The sequence below is a fragment of the Ascaphus truei genome, chromosome 1, assembly GCF_040206685.1.
Source record: "Ascaphus truei isolate aAscTru1 chromosome 1, aAscTru1.hap1, whole genome shotgun sequence".
NCBI classification, from domain to species: domain Eukaryota; kingdom Metazoa; phylum Chordata; class Amphibia; order Anura; family Ascaphidae; genus Ascaphus; species Ascaphus truei.
The window spans coordinates 478,866,230-478,882,695 of NC_134483.1; the positions used below are offsets into that span (position 1 = coordinate 478,866,230).

At 40.0% G+C, this 16,466-nt stretch overlaps 1 protein-coding gene across 1 annotated transcript in view; it reads right to left on the bottom strand.

Moving 5' to 3' along the window:
- The window catches only part of NWD2 (NACHT and WD repeat domain containing 2), a 262,898-nt gene that overhangs the window by 96,248 nt on the left and 150,184 nt on the right, over positions 1-16,466 (bottom strand). Inside the window, exon 3 of the mRNA XM_075568018.1 lies at positions 9,254-9,370. Coding sequence (XP_075424133.1) covers positions 9,254-9,370 — 117 coding nt within the window. The remainder of the gene's footprint in view (positions 1-9,253; positions 9,371-16,466) is intronic.

Genomic DNA, 16,466 nt, shown 5'->3' on the forward strand with positions numbered 1-16,466 from the left:
AACATTAAAAAGCAAACACCAATCAAAACCAGAAATAAACTATTTAAAACACCAAAAAATCATGAACACAACTTCAATATGCAATATAAATAGCATATAAATGTATTTGTTGTTATTTTATTGTTTATTTATTATTTATTTATTTGAAAGTATTGGCTGTTGTCTCGTTTTGGGCACAGGATTAGTACCGCACGCCAGCGGGGATCCCGTACTCCTGCTGGGGATCACCCGTGGGCCCCGGACTGTTGTCGATCTGTTGTATTAATTGTGTGGCAAAAAAACATAAACAATGATTGTCTTCATGGTTCCAATTCTTTTGCGCCAGCCTTTACCTGGTGCAAAAATCTGGCGTTATTTTAATTTAATTTTCATTTAATTTAAATAATTTAATTTAAATAATTTAATTTAATTTTAAAATACGATTCACTTATCACTGCTTAGTGAATCATACTGACAGGCAAAAAAAAGCGCGTTTGACATTTTTTGCCTGATAGGATGCATTTTTTTCCCCCCGGCTGAAAAAATGCCTTTTACGGCCGATAAACCACTGTTATCATTGCTTAGTGAATCTCGCATCAGGCAGTATCAGTCTTAAAAGGCATTTATCGTTCTTAAAAGCAGTTATCACTGCTTAGTGAATCGCCCCCAATGTAACTATATTTTTACTGTGAAATGGCTATATCCAGTGACTCTGCTTTATGGTCAATATTTAGCATAAGTGCACTTTGAATTAACATCCTGTTATTTATATATTTCATGACAAATAGTGTTCACTTATCTAAGTTAAAACACCAAGATACTATCAGTCATTTGAATTCTGAGTTGCTGCAATAATATTGCAAGCGCTATTCATTTAATACATTTTTACCCTGTTTAGGATGTTTTCCTTTTTAATTTGGAGCAACCTCAGTGTATACCTAATAAGCCAACATAGGAATTAAATAGTTATCTTATCCTTAACATTGGATTCAAAACAAGTAATGGAATTGGGTTACTATGACAACCCCTAGGTATAAAATAACAAGCAGGAACTGAGGCATGCCCACCCCCGAAGAAGTTTGTGTCAGAACGAAACACGCGTCGGGTTGTAATGACATCATGGTCATTGTTTAACTAGCGCAACAACAACTTTCGTATGAACAGATGTCTGTACTAGTCCTTCTTTGTCTTCTTAGATTTAGAGATTGTTATAGACAATCTTGTTGGGATTTCTCTCACTTGCCGGTCTTAAATTAAAGTTGTTATTATTTAGTGTTTTGACAAAGGTATGAAACGCTGACTCTGTTCCCTTCCACAACACCAGCACGTCATCTATGTAGTGTGACCATAATTCAATGTGCTGGGTGTGGAGGGACATCTCTTGACAAAATACGTGGACTTCTTCCCAAAATCCAAAATAAATATTTGAATATGTTGTTGCACATGTGGTGCCCATGGCTGTGCTATGCAATTGATGATAATATTTATTATGAAATAAGAAATAGTTATGAGACAATACATATTTTAGCAAATCCATGGTAAAATCATTATGACTCAAGAATTCAAGTCCCCTGGTTTTCAAGAAATAAGATACAGAGGCCAGACCTGCTGGATGCTACTGTATAGCGATTCCACATCCAGTGATGCCAAAAAGGTACTGGGTAAGATCTGTATTCCATCCAATTTTTTAGGACATCTGTAATGTAATTTAATACATTTTTAACTTGTTTAGGATTTTTTCCTTTTTAATTTGGAGCAACCTCAGTGTATACCTAATAACCCAACATAGGAATTGGATAGTTACCTTATCCTTAACATTGGATTCAAAACAAGTAACGGAATCGGGTTACCATGAAGTCATGGTCATTGTTTTACTAACGCGACGGCAATGAAGTTTGCATGTAACATTCAGGCTCCTTTTACCATTATGATAGCTGAGCAAGTTTAAACTATAATGTGGGCCGATGAAGCATCCACTAGCAGTGAGATTTAGCATGAGGCTGGCCAACGGCTAGTATTCACAAGGCTTCTTTATCCCCGTGAAATACCGCTGCAGCAGTTAAACCTCTACTGATACCAATTTGAGGTGGGAATAGTTAGATACATATTTCACTGCAAGAGGTAACTTCTACCATCAGCATTTGTGGACAATATTGTTACACTTTGTCTATGAATAATTATATGTAGAGATTAGTTACATGAATTGTAACCACTTAGCCAGCTTTATTGATGTGGACCGACGAGATAACCACTTACAGTGAGGCTGAAATAGCACAGCTATAAGTACTTTTTATACTGAGGCATATAAGAGTTTATGCCATCTTATTCACTAACTGCGACCCCACAGGATTTAATTCACTATGGATAAGGGGTTGAGACTCATTGAATACAGTGATACTTTCTTGTAGTTCCCTTAACACACTAGGGACTTTCCATAGGGCTTTCACTGTCACTATGTAAATATTTGTATATATGTGCACACTTGAAGATTTTATTTTGGCCTTTACTTCTTATTGCTGCAGCATACTGCTAACCCAGTATTTGAGGATACGTACAGCCTCTACTCTATCTGTAGAATTATATTATTAGGTTTTGGAGCAATGAATTATTGACACTAGGGAGATAGGGAATTCATCCCACACCCTACAACTGGTATGGTCAATAAGCGCTATTAGCTATAGGTTTTAATTTGAACGCATTTGTTTCTACATAATTAATAAATGAATAAATATTTTCTGATTAGTGGAGATGGAAGTCCATCTCTTTCCAGTATATTACTATTTTCCTAGTATCATGGAGGCTGCGTGCATTTAATACAGGGACTCTCTCTTCCTGTTTACCATATGCTCTATCCCTGTTTGCACCCCTCAAGGACACTCGGGCTGAGCAGAGGCCAACTTCCTTTATATTCAAGAAGCACTTCAGACATAAAAGTAACATTTAGGAAAAGGAGTCCCTGTCTCGAAGAGCTTACAATCTAATTGGTAAATAGGAGGAACGTGCAGAGTCAGTAGGAAGGTGTTCTGGTAAGTGCGTCTGCAAGGGGCCAAGGTCGATGTATGAGGTGTATAGTATCAGCAACTCATATGCTTCTTTAAGGAGGTGTGTTTTAAGATGGGTCTTAAAGGTGGATAGAGAGGGTGCTAGTCAGATATTGAGGGGAAGGGCATTCCAGAGGTTTGGGGTAGAAAGTGAGAAAGGTTTAAGGCGGGATAGGGCTTTAGACACAAAAAGGAGTAGAGAGAAGACATCCTTGAGCAGAACACAAGAGTCAGGATGGTGTACTGTATAGTGAGAAATTAGGGCTGAGATGCAAGGAGGAGCAAAAGACTGTAAAGCTTTAAAAGTGAGGAGGAGAATTGAGTGCGAGATGCGGGATTTGATATGAAGCCAGGAGAGGGATTTCAGCAGGGGAGACGCTGAGACAGATTTAGTAAAGAGTAGAGTGATTCTGGCAGCAGCGTTAAGGATAGATTGTAATACTCTGCACCAATACTACCACTGATTCCTATGGTAATGATGATAGTCTCTGTTATAATTATAATGGATGCGGTGTACTATCTGGGGAAACAATGTCACTTGCTACAGTACATCTGTATGTCTACTACTATTACCGGATGCTGTAAAAATACTGACAAAGTAAAGGAAAGTTTAGAGAATCTGGGAAATTAGTTGAGAGGAATAACAACATCATGGCATGCAAAATTCCCAGTTTGAATAAATATGGAAAAGTCATATCGATAGTCATTGTAATGGTGTTGCCGGTTTCTGTGTCACAAAAAGGTTCTACTTTAAATAAAGAGTCTTTCTTTGTGCTTTCCAGTATACTATATTAATTTCGGCAATAGGAAATATTCTATAACAAAATAAAGCATACAGCACTTCGCCCAACAATGTCCATTTATCTTTTTCCTCTGCAGCACCAGGAAGATACCTTGGTTAAGTCGCAAATAAAGACAGATAAGCCAATTTCTTGCAGAACCATAATGTATTTTCCCTATGTGATTATATTCCTGCTTCTAAAGAATGTACTTTACTTCATCACTTATCTTACTTAGATATAATTGTTTCAAGTTTTTTTAAAGCTTTGTTGAATTTGTTAAACTATCTAATTTGCTGCAAAGCATGCTAGCAGTACCGTATGCACGGAATATACTTTAACGATATAAAATAAACTGTGCAATTTAGCTTTGCTTTTTAATGTTGCAGTTTTATGAGTGTCTACTAGTATGTGGAGTACAGACGTTGGGTACAGAGCTGAATGTCCCCTCGATGGCGAAGTTCTGGTTGATTTATTTGCAGTTTGTTATACTCCTGCCTAACGATGCAGTAACTCAGTTACTGAATGCAATGTTACTGACCGTCATGGTGTGCGATAACGAGCGTTTCATCATCAGACAGACCATTCAGATTTACGTCAGATGTGAGTCTTCAATCATTTGTTACGTAGACACACAAACAAAATATGATTATACTTTGATATATCGCTCCTTTTATGTGTAGGAAAAATTATTTGAGTGTATATCTAGTGGTCATACTAACTAAATGTGTAGTATTAAAGCTCATCTTCAACAACATAATTTATGATTTTTATGTTGGCCATGCATCAGGACCTGCAATATGAATTACAGGCTCCTTATCAGCTCCTTCTAGTCCTGTCAGATATATACTCTTCTGTCTCTTAATATCTGTGACTGATGCAAAAATGGTTCAAGTTTTTTAAATGTCAGCAGGTCTCTTAGATTCTTGCCAGCTCATACCTAACAGTTTATATTGATACACAAGACAAGAGACAAAGGTGTAACAAAAAATACCCGTCAAATATGATTTTGTTCACTCTTAATACAGTAGCACCCCAGTTTTTTGTATCAGAATTGATTTGTCTCTTTTTATAGAGACTATGGAATATTTAAAAAAAAAAACTATTGAATGACTCGCAGCTATGCAACAAATACCGGTTACAGAATAAAGTGATCCTCTCTAAAGGCAAGTGCACATGCAGATGTAGCGCGATATGTATCACTTGTGTCACGGATGGTCCGCGGTCCAAGTACGCCCGTGATCGCGACTAAGCACGATCGTAGCCCAGCGCAGGGGGAATTTCTCATAAGGATTAACACAGCAGGAGGTCCCTGCTTCTGAATTGGACTCCCAAGGCATTAATCCTACTCGGCCACTGCTAATATTTTTGCAGAGAGTGCAGAAAGAAGCAGTCCCTGTCTCTGTGTCTCCCAGCACAGCTCTTACAGCAAATCCCGCTGTTAAATTAATGCCGTTCAGCTCCAGAGACCCCCTGCTTCAATCCTATGTACTAAAAATAATAATAAAAATAGGTTCTCTCTGGTCTCTCTGCACAGCTCTTACAGACTGGCAGCGTCCCGGTAGGATTAATGCAGTGGGAGTCCCATTCAGAAGCAGGGACCTCCGCTGTGTTAATACTGTACCTTCAGGCCAAACAGTGTACTAGGCTTTTGGACGTGGGGAAGCCATGATCGGGCCGCGGTCATGCTCTGTTCAGCTGCAGTTTCCTTGCACCCAAAACTAACTTAAATAACACTGCATCTGTATACCTAAGTCAGGGGTTCCGCAAGCAACCCTCAGGGGTTCTGTGGCTGCCAGAGGGAGAGAGCCGGGACAACTCTCACAGCTGTCCCAAGACCGGCGGCACACCGGCACAACAAGCATCAGTGACCTGACGGCTACTGAGCTAAGCAGCAGCAGGCGGCAGCTCACTGCTATTCTTCTCTCTGCCTGCTCTGATCAGTGGGCGCTCTCGCGGGGAGGGAGAGAAGGGAGAGTAGGGGGAACACATTCCAAGTGCTTCACTCCTGAACGAGTCCGGACAGGAGGTCAGTGTGTGTGTGTGTGTGTAAGTGGGAGAGAGAGAGTGTGTGTGTGTGTGTGTGTGTGTGTGTGTGTGTGTGTGTGTAAGTTGGAGTGTGTGTGTAAGTGGCAGTGTGTAATGTGTGTAAGTGAGAGTGTGTGTATGTGTGTGTGTGTGTGTAAGTGGTAGTGTGTATGTGTACAGTAAGTGGGAATGTGTGTGTGTGTATGTGTGTAAGAGGGAGAGTGTGTGCAGGAGTGCAAGGGGGAGAGTGAGATTGAGAAGGAGTGTAGGGAGGAGTGTGTGTGTGTTTGTGTGTAAGTGGGAGTCTAATGCATGTGTGTGTAAGTGGGAGAGTGTGTGTGTGCATATGTGTAAGAGGGAGAGTATGTGCACGTGCGCAAGTGGGAGAGTGAGGAGGGGAAGGAGAGTAAGGAGGAGAATGAGGGGGGAGAGAAATGGGGGTGACGGGAGCGGGGGGAAAGAGACGGGGCGACAGGAGGGGGGAGAGACATGGACGACAGGAGGGGAGAGAGAGATGGGGCAACAGGGGGGACAAGGGCGGTGGAGAGACAGGGCAACAGGGGGACGAGAGACAGGGGGCGAGTGTTTGGGTTCCCCAGAATTTCAAAATTGAATTCTGGGGTTCCCTAACCAAAATAAGTTTGAAAACCACTGACCTAAGTCAATAAAGACCTTTTGCAGGGATTCACTAAGCTCCAGTGAAGGTTATCACACACAGATCTTGTGGGTCTAGCAGTGACATCTCCCAGCCACAGCTTTTCCCTTCTTAGAGAAACAGTGGCCGCAATAATGTGGCACTATGTAGTTACAAAACTGTATGTACATAGTACTTCTGGTAAAAGCGGAATACAAATATAATATATATTTTTAATTGTGTATGTTCTACATATTTTATACACAGCAATTGAGGTTTTCATTATTGTCGTTATACCTTCCATATTGCCTATAATTACCAAAATTAAACACTACTAATATTAACGAGGCAAACCAAGCCCTTTTTCATACATTAACTGAACTACATAAATTGTTGAAAAAATAAGGGGAGGCTTTTGCTTTGGGAAAATTGTTTGAAACATGTCAGGTGAAATTCTTTTGCACTGGTTTTGTGCCACTTTTGCAGTCCAGAGTCTTAAACCCTTTGAGTGCCGGAGGCATCAGTGTACCAGAGTACCACTGCCTCCTCTAGCCCAGTGTGGACATGTGACCGCTTTCAATAGCGATCACATGACCACAGCAGACTTTTTCCAGCAAACGAAAGAGGAGTCCTAATCAGTTTCACTACTGGGCAGATCGCGTACTGTGCTACATCAGAACGCAGGACGCGATTTAAGCATGAAAAACAAACCTCTTTGGGCATCACTACATTATGGGGCCCCCAGAGTACCAGTCCACATGACGTCGTGACTACACCCAAAGGGTTAATAAATAAATTCACCACAGGTTATTTACTAAAGTTTCCTGGTCACACAATTGGAGCAAAACTAGTGCCAAAGCTGCACTATATTTATCAAGGAAAAAAGGAATCCCACTGAAAGCAATTGGGAAGTCATTTATCCAAGTATCAATGCTGCAAACGTGCAACAACAACAACAACAACAACAACAAAAAAGCACCAGGTTTAATCGTGAAAAACATTTTCATTAAAACCAATAGGACTTTCATGGCTGATAAATCTAGTGCTTCTCTAATTTTGCAGCCGGGAGAATTTGATAAATGACCATTTTGGGGGTTTTCCTTTAATAATTGTTTGGTGCAATTGTTTTGCACCTGTACGACTTTATCAAATAACAACAACTGCCCTCCAATTGCTTTCAATGGGATTCATTGTCTTCAATGCAAATTCTGTGCAGACAGAAGTTAGATTTGTAATGTCTTTCTAAAAAAAGGGCTAAGGTACTAATAATCAAGGATAGGAACAGAAGAAGAACACATTCATTGATTTTATTCTGGCTTCCACTGACAAAGAGCTGTTTTAATATTCCTTTCCTGAGTGGCTATTAACTGTATCTCAAAGTTTAAGGACACCGTGGTTGCAATATACAGTACTGTAACCCAGTGACTACGGCAACTTTAGCTTCACATATTAGATTATGCTGAAATTACAGTTCGTAGGATGGTACACAGTATGAAATGCTCACACTACAACTGTAAATGTGTTCATGTACAGTAGGTCACTATATAGAATTTGTAAATCTTAGATTTCTAACCTACACACATTAAATATTGTTTTTGGTTGATTGTAATTTTTACATCGGAACTTTTGATTTTGTAGATCGGTACTATCTGACCTGAGAGAGCGTATCTCTTGAGATCTTGTGTCTATGTGGGGACCAGGGCAAAGAAACTCACATTGACTTGATTTATGACTCTCTGTGCAGTAGTCCTGAATTGGCACAATCACACTTTATTGAATAAGCCGCTTTGTATCAAAGTAAAAATGGAGCAAAAAAAAACTGCAGCAGATTAATGAAAGGCACCACATAGCATACTGTAAAACAGGATTTTTCTGCTTGAATAATTACAGAATGGTGCAGATTTTTGGCTCCAGGAGTCTGAGAACTAATTGCCTATACTGTATATCAACTCACAGAAAAACCTGATTTGATGCACTGCATCATTTTGTACAGTTTGCAATACATGCAACAAATTGGTTGCTGAAGTTAAAAAAAAAAAGGTTTATTCCACATCAAACCTGCTGGGTGTTTTGACATAGATTGAAGGTAAAAAAGGAGAAGCACCAATGTGCATAGTTTAATACAGTACATCTCATTATAATCTGTGAACCATGTGTTGTAACTCTTCCCTAACGCATCCTTTTAACACTCTCCAAACCGCAGGTTGATGCTGATGTAATCGGGCAAAAATGTACAGAGTTGCAACATGAAAATGATACTTTACGCAAAATTTGCTTCAAAATTGCCCTAGTACATACAATGTAAACTCCTAAATCTTCGAAATATATTGCCAATCCAAATAAAAAAAGGTATCAATTTTGAACCATGATTACAACTGAATTAATAGGTATTGTACCTGTTAGGTATTAATTCAGTGTTTTCCAACCAGGGTTCCTAGGAAACCTTGCATTCCCTTGGCATTCCTAGAGGGTTCCCTGCAATTTTCAGGTAATTTTTAAATTGTAGCAATTACAGAAGACTTTAAAAATGCATCTGATCTCAGTCGCACTATTAGAGAGGGTTGGGGTTCATTAAAATGCATCTGATATCAGATGTGCTATTAGAGAGGGTTGGGGTGCATTACAGTGCATCTGATCTCAGCCACGCTGTTATAGATGGTTGGGGTTCCTCAGAATCTAACATATTGTTCCTTAATTTAAAAAAAAAGTTGGAAACCATTGGGCTAATTCATTTCTGAACAAGAGAATTTTGTTAGGGTTGTTTGCAACAGAGAAAGGTAATTAATACTCACAACAAAGCATGGACCAGCAGATGTTTTCAGACACTCTTCCAACAACCTCATACGAGTTTTCTGGAGATCAGGACTGTCCCATTCCTCAGATTGTATCCCCCAGTATAAATCAATGGCCTAGAAATCAATGCATAAAGTTAATACAGGAACAACAGATATCTACCTCAAAGTGCACAAAACATTCTCTTTTATGAAATGTATTTAAACTAAAGGAAGCATGATCATTTGTAAGCTTGTTCATGATCTGACATTTTATTTATTCTTGTTTTAAACTGCAAATGTGTTCCTCTTTTTTTTGTTACAACCTGTTGTTTGTATTGCTGAAGTGCCAAGCAAATAATGGCGATGACATAGTTCAAAGCATTGAAACTATTCAAAGTTAAAGAAAGTGTTATTTTTTTGTTGTTGTTGAAAATGATAAAGTGAAAACAAGAAACCAGATGGTTTTAATATCACATATGATAAAATATAAACAAATACAGTATAGCTATATCTGTTGCTTTAAATCTTGTTTATCTGTAATCTCATTAATTTCCTTGTAGTGTCAACTTATCTTTCTTATTCCCACTATTATGGTATAATCAGAGCCGGTGCAGTGGTATTTAGCACCCTGGGTGACCCTACAGCCGAGCGCCCATTCCAAAAATGTTTTTGTTGTATTATTTTGTATGTCCGTTAGACTTGTCCGACACAATCTTCTCTCTCCCCCTCTCTATTCTCTCTCTCCCCATCTCCATTCTCTCACCCCTCTCTTTCCCCCCCTCACCTCTCTCTCTTCCCCATCTCTCTCTCTTTTCCCCCCACCCCTATTTCTCTTCCCCCCACCCACCTACTCCCCCTTCTCTTTCTCCCCTATCTCTCACCCAACACCCTCTTCTCCATCTCTCTCCCTCCACACCTCTCTCCCCCCCCCCACACAACCCCTTTCTCCCCCCTCCACCCCACATTTTTGCACCCCCTTTCCCACGGTTTTTGCACTCCCCTGCTTTTACCACCAATGCCCCCTTCCTCCCCCTCGACTGACCTGAATAGCAGTTCCTGCTGCAGTGGAGAGGCAGAGGTAAGCAGCCTGCTCTGCTTCCAGCCTCTGCTGCCACCCACCCAAAATGTGCCACCCTAGATAACCATCTAGGTTGCCTAGTGGTAGCACGGGCCCTAGATACAATAATATTTTATTTGTGGGAGGAAGCTGCTATTTGAACCAAATTTAATCCAAGACAGCTGAAATATCCTCAGCACTTAAAAGTAAATAGTTAATTTGATAAAATATTTTACCAGCAAAAAAAATCATTGAGAGTTACCACTCATTTTCAAGTGTAGCCTGAGCAAAAAGTAAAGTTGGTAACATTACAGTTTACAATTACAAACATGTTTAAAGTACTGTAGGAAACAGCCTGGTCGTTAAGTAATTAAGACAGGAAGCGGATCTGAGGGAGTCAGGTAAACGTATCCAGCAGTGGGGGGGATTAGTACGAAAAGGAAGAGCGACCGGATTCTTTATTGAAATGTGAGATTATACACAGGTTCCTGGAGATGGATCTAAGGCGATAAGTGCTGAGTAAAGTAGGGGTGAGAAGCCTGCTCAGATAATTAGATAACTTTTCCAGAAAGTACATGAAGGTGAGACAGGAAAGATGTACGTTGCATAAGGACTCCCGGGATAGCCAACCTAATTCAGTTAACAATATGTCCTCTCTCTCTCCACAGTTGTTACATGTTTTCCCCAGTTTATTATATACTTTATATCATCTAAAATGACAAAATTACATTAAATCATGCTTCATGTTCCAGTCTGTTATGTGCTTAACTTGAAATAAACATCATTGTTGATTAGTACCTACACCTCACTTAGATTATGAGCTTCTCTGGGCAGAGTCTTCCTTTGTTAATGCTATCATTTACTTGCTGGTCTTATCCCCATTGATTGTACAATACTGTTTTCCCTGCACAGGTTGACCTCGTTATCCATTGTTTCACTTTACATAGACTGGCATATCCAACGCTTTACAATGCAACCCTAAGGGCTGTTTTTTTACGCCGGAATGCATTATCCAACGCTCACCGCCACTGATCAACATGGGACTCGCTTTACAACGGTTTCACTACCCAACGCTACATCCAGAACGGATTCCGTTGGATAATCGAGGACTACCTGTATTGCAACATTGCATTGTATACATACATATCGGCATAAGAATTATTTTCCAAAGGTAACAATATTTAGAGTTATTGCATTGCTCATTTGATACAATGCCAACCTCTAAAATACCCATCTGTCTTCCACATGGTCAATCAAATATCAACTTCCTTTGTTGCATATGACACTTCACCAGGGTTTGAGGGCAAACCTCCATGATTGTTACTGGCAACCCTGTCTACTTACCAAGATTACTGCCAGCATGAGAAAGATATCTACACCATTTTTACACATGGCTACACTAGTTATAAACCATATTAAGTTTAATAAAGTTGCTTCCACATTGATAACCAGTATTTCCATTTTCCTATTTCAAACTCAAACATGTACATTTAAAACTTAATTATTTGGACTAATGTGTATCAACTGAAACTAGTATTAGTATTTAGGAAACATTTTAATGATAACTTTCTAATTATTCAATATCACTCAAAAAAGATCTACATGAAGCACTGAAAAGCAAAACTGGCACAGAGCATGTCATATTCCTGAGAATTGTAAATGTTCCTTAAAATGTATAACATATTTGATTCATAAATGCAACAATGGAAACGAGAAATGTAATATTTTGTATGGTGAAAAAAGGCCTTTTTTCACATCTTGACCAGTTGAAGCACCTACCAATGTCTGATTTTCCTACACTACTTTTCTGTTAGACAGAGTTAATATTGACCATACAATTTACAGATCTTAATGTGAATTTATGTATTGAGCTAGTTATACATACATGAGCAAAAGTGAGGCGATGGCTGGCAACAAGATAATGTACCGTACAAGAACAAAATGGATTTTTAGCCATTAAAAGGATTGCATGTAAGGATTTGTGAAGACACAAACAAAGCTTAGTTATAAAAACATTAAACAATGAAAAAGTGCAAAATCCCTAATAGACTTATTAATTTAATAACCAGTTCCAAATGAATATGCAATCTGTTCTCAATTTGAAATGTTCTGGGACGTAATGTTTGGCAAAAGAGGGACAATTAATCATCTTAATACATATCATATCTCTGTTTGAGAAAAATAAATAAAAGTTAAATAATTAATTTTAAAATGTACATAATAAGATATGTAGCCCTGGTAAGAAATGGGGCTATAGTTCTATCCTCCTCCTGGTATAATCCCTGGTAAGGGCAGGTTGCCAGGAGTTATCATGGGTTTCCCCCACTTCAAGCACTGCCCTGAGTGGTGGAGGTAGGTCACCTGACCCTGTGTCAAAGCAAGAGACACAGGGGCGGTGCCTGCTGAGATCATAAAAGAGCAGTGCATGTCCTATTTAGTGTGTGTTCTGTCAGTCTTACAGTAGTGATAGTGAGTTAGGAGGAGAGGAGTGATCAGCTCATGAGTAGAGCTGATCTAGCTACAGTTAGTGAGGTGGAACCAAATACCTCTCACCCTGCTTAGGGGGTGAGGGAAGAGCTAGCCCCTCTCTGGATGTCTTTGGTCCAGAGTGGTGACAGGGACATCACAAGGGAGAACAGTTAGTGGACTGTGCATCAACTGTACCTGTCGGCTGCTGCTGCTGGTGCCCAAGAGACTAAAGAGACTGCTGCTTTTAAAGGTAATCCTTGTGTGAAACATATAAGACACCTACAAGCTCATATTGAACCCCCAAAATAACCACAACATATATATATATAAGCATATAAGTGTCACAGTGGAGTGCTACTGAGCATGGCAATATATATTTAAAACCAGAGACAGAACATAAGACACAGACAGAGCTCAGTGCACATCCTGTGAAACTTATACACGGTACAGTGCCTAAATATATATGTATAGATATCTATTAAATAAAATGGTCTTTTAGTTTAACATTTTGGCCAAATTGTTGTAAGCCCCTGAGCCACTACACAGCAGACCACATCTCAAGGGTCCCTAACACTAATATAAATTCTTAATAACCTGTGCATTACCAAAAAGAATGATTTATAATAAATCTGGCAAAATTAATTGCATAGTTCTAAGTCTGATTGAAGCTTTTATTAACCTGTACATTACCAGGAAAAGCACTCTGCAATAGATTTGTCACAATCATACTGCAAGCAAGCAAGTTCCCCTGAGAGTGGGAGATTCTATGGAGTGAGCTTTTAACCATTTAAATGTGGGAGGGTGTGAACTTCAATTAGGTAGGAGGTTGCCACCCTCCAATCAGCTAAGACTAGCAGAACAAGAATTGTAAAACATACAGGACACCTACAAGCTCATATTGAACCCCCAAAATAACCACAACATATATATAAGCATATAAATGTCACAGAGGAGTGCTACTGAGCATGGCAATATATATTTAAAACCAGAGACAGAACATAAAACACAGACAGAGCTCAGTGCACATCCAGTGAAACTTATACAGATTTATTATTATAAATCATTCTTCCTGGTAATGCACAGGTTATTAAGAATTTATATTAGTGTTAGGGACCCTTGAGATGTAGTCTGCCGTGTAGTGGCTCAGGGGCTTACAACAATTTGACCAAAATGTTAAACTAAAAGACCATTTTATTTAATAGATATCTATACATAAATATTTAGGCACTGTACCGTGTATAAGTTTCACTGAATGTGCACTGAGCTCTGTCTGTGTTTTATGATCTGTCTCTGGTTTTAAATAATCCTTGTGTGAGACTGGAATCTCTCATCCCTGTGGGGAATCTCTGTGGTAAGGATTCCACCCGCATTCCTGGGGCTTACTATAGATGGAGGCGCTGCACCATTGAACCAGAACGAAGGCATCCACCCCAGTAACCTGTTCCTGTTATCCACCATGTCATCGCGGGAGACTCAGGCCCTCCTGTTGCCAGCAGGTATGCACCACACAGAGACACCTAGCCAGACCCCAGAACACCTTAGGGGACCCGATCTGAGATTAAGGGGGGGGGGGAAGATGGGCTAGAGATTTGGTAAATAACAAACAGATTTAGATACATTTCAGAACACACCTGCTGACAAGCCCCCATGCACACCCAGGCGTGTTGACAAGCATCCACGAACACCCACACCTCCAGACAAGCACCCAATGCACACCACCCAATGCACACCACAGACAAGTACTTGTGTCTTCTGATAAGTCCCCATTTAGCATTTAACCCCTATAATGCTGGTAGAGCCTGTAATGTTTTGGATGGATAAGAAGTAATAAGTCACTCACTGTGAGTGCTCATTTGCATGTCATTACCCAGAATTCCTTGCGGCAGTGGAAGTGTTGTTTTAATCCCACAATAAAATATGAAGCCAGGCGCGGGATTCACTAAGAAGTGATGCGTATTTGAGTAGGTGTGGGCAAAAACATGCCTGATCACGCGAGCCGTTTTTCCCCCCTCTATCGTGCTTGATAATCTAAACCGCGATAGCTGGTAGAAAAAAAGAGCAGTCTGTGCTTTTAAAGCTCCTGTATCATGTGACCGGGGGATTTAAATCCTGCAGGGGGATACCGACACCCCATAACGGGGCCTGTATCTCATTAAGTAGGGGGTTCCCAAGGCTGAAACCAATGCGGTTCAGCTCAGCAGACCCCCTGCACATGTACAAATGTATCAAAACACACATATCAATAAAAATAATTCATTAGCGTAGCGGCTATTCGCTATGGTAATGAAGCTGCATTATTGTCATTTTTATTAATAGTGTGCAGGAGCAGGGGTCTCCCGAGTTGAACCAGATTGATTTCAGCCTTGGGGACCCCCTGCTTCCCGAGTTACAGGCCCAGATATGGGGTGCCGGAATCTCCTACATTATTTAAATGTCTTGCATTATGTGACGCGGACACTTTTTTAAAATGGTGGCGACACTGGCATCCGATGCCCCCCACCGGGGCCTATAACTCGGGAAGCAGGGGGTCCCTGAGCCAGAAATCAAAGCGGTTCAGCTCAGGAAACCCCGTGCTCCCACACCCTACTAAAAAAAAATACATTAAAGCAGCTTCATTACCTTAGCGGCTAGCCACTAAGGCAATGCAGGGGTTAAGGCCCAATAGCAGCTTTATTGGTAGCAATTGCCCCAATAAACCTTGCAATATGTGCTACCCACACACCCACTGTGCCCCCAACAACAGCTATACCCCCGTAACATACATATATATTTTTAAAGCATAGCAATGTTACTATAGGCCGGCGGGGGCCCTCGGGTGGTCCCCGTGTCTGTCCGGGGGCCCTTGGGTGGTCCCTGTATGTGTCCGGGGGTCCCAGCTGGCCTGCGGTACCAATCCAGTGCTTTAAAAAAAAAAAGGGAAATAAATACACCCCACTCCCCCCTAACACATACTGTAAAGGGCAAAATTACTATAATCCAGATATGGATAATAGTGCATTTGCCCATTTAAAATAAAACATTAAGCTGCAGAAATAAAATTAATAAAACTTGCACACACCCCTGCCAGGCTAACATTAATTAAATGTTTTTACACTACGGACCATATACATACAGTATATGGCAGCCCAAGGATAGACTGTTGCTTTAAAGGAGCTTGTAGACTGCCCTACTGAATCAAACAGGGTGGTTGTCTGAAATCTAGCCAGACGTTTCCCAGCACCTAAAACGAGGCCATATCCTGGAAAAAGAGGACATTAAATAACCCTACATTATGGGTAGTATGATTCATTTACTTGAATTCTAAAATGTAAATGACGTGTTGCATGAGCACGTGCATTATTTTTTCAAAATGTTTTTACTTTGTCAGCTGGAATACTTTATTCTTAGTTCAAATATAAACTTTAACCGATTGGAATAATGATGATCTATTTGCCAATTGCTCATCATGTACTAATATTGTTCTAAAACTAAACATAATTGTTTTCTGATGAAGAACTTACAGAGCTAACTGAATTTGAAAACCATCTATTTTTGTCAACAATTCTCTGTATGTTAAATAATAAAAAAAAGGGTCAAACATTACGTAGTATATATCACCCACTCATACTATAATTGCACTCAATAATACTTGGTGTCTGTCCAAACTAGCTTCAAATCCAGGCAGAGTAACCTCACCGAGGAGGAAAGACAGCGGGGACGGCCGCG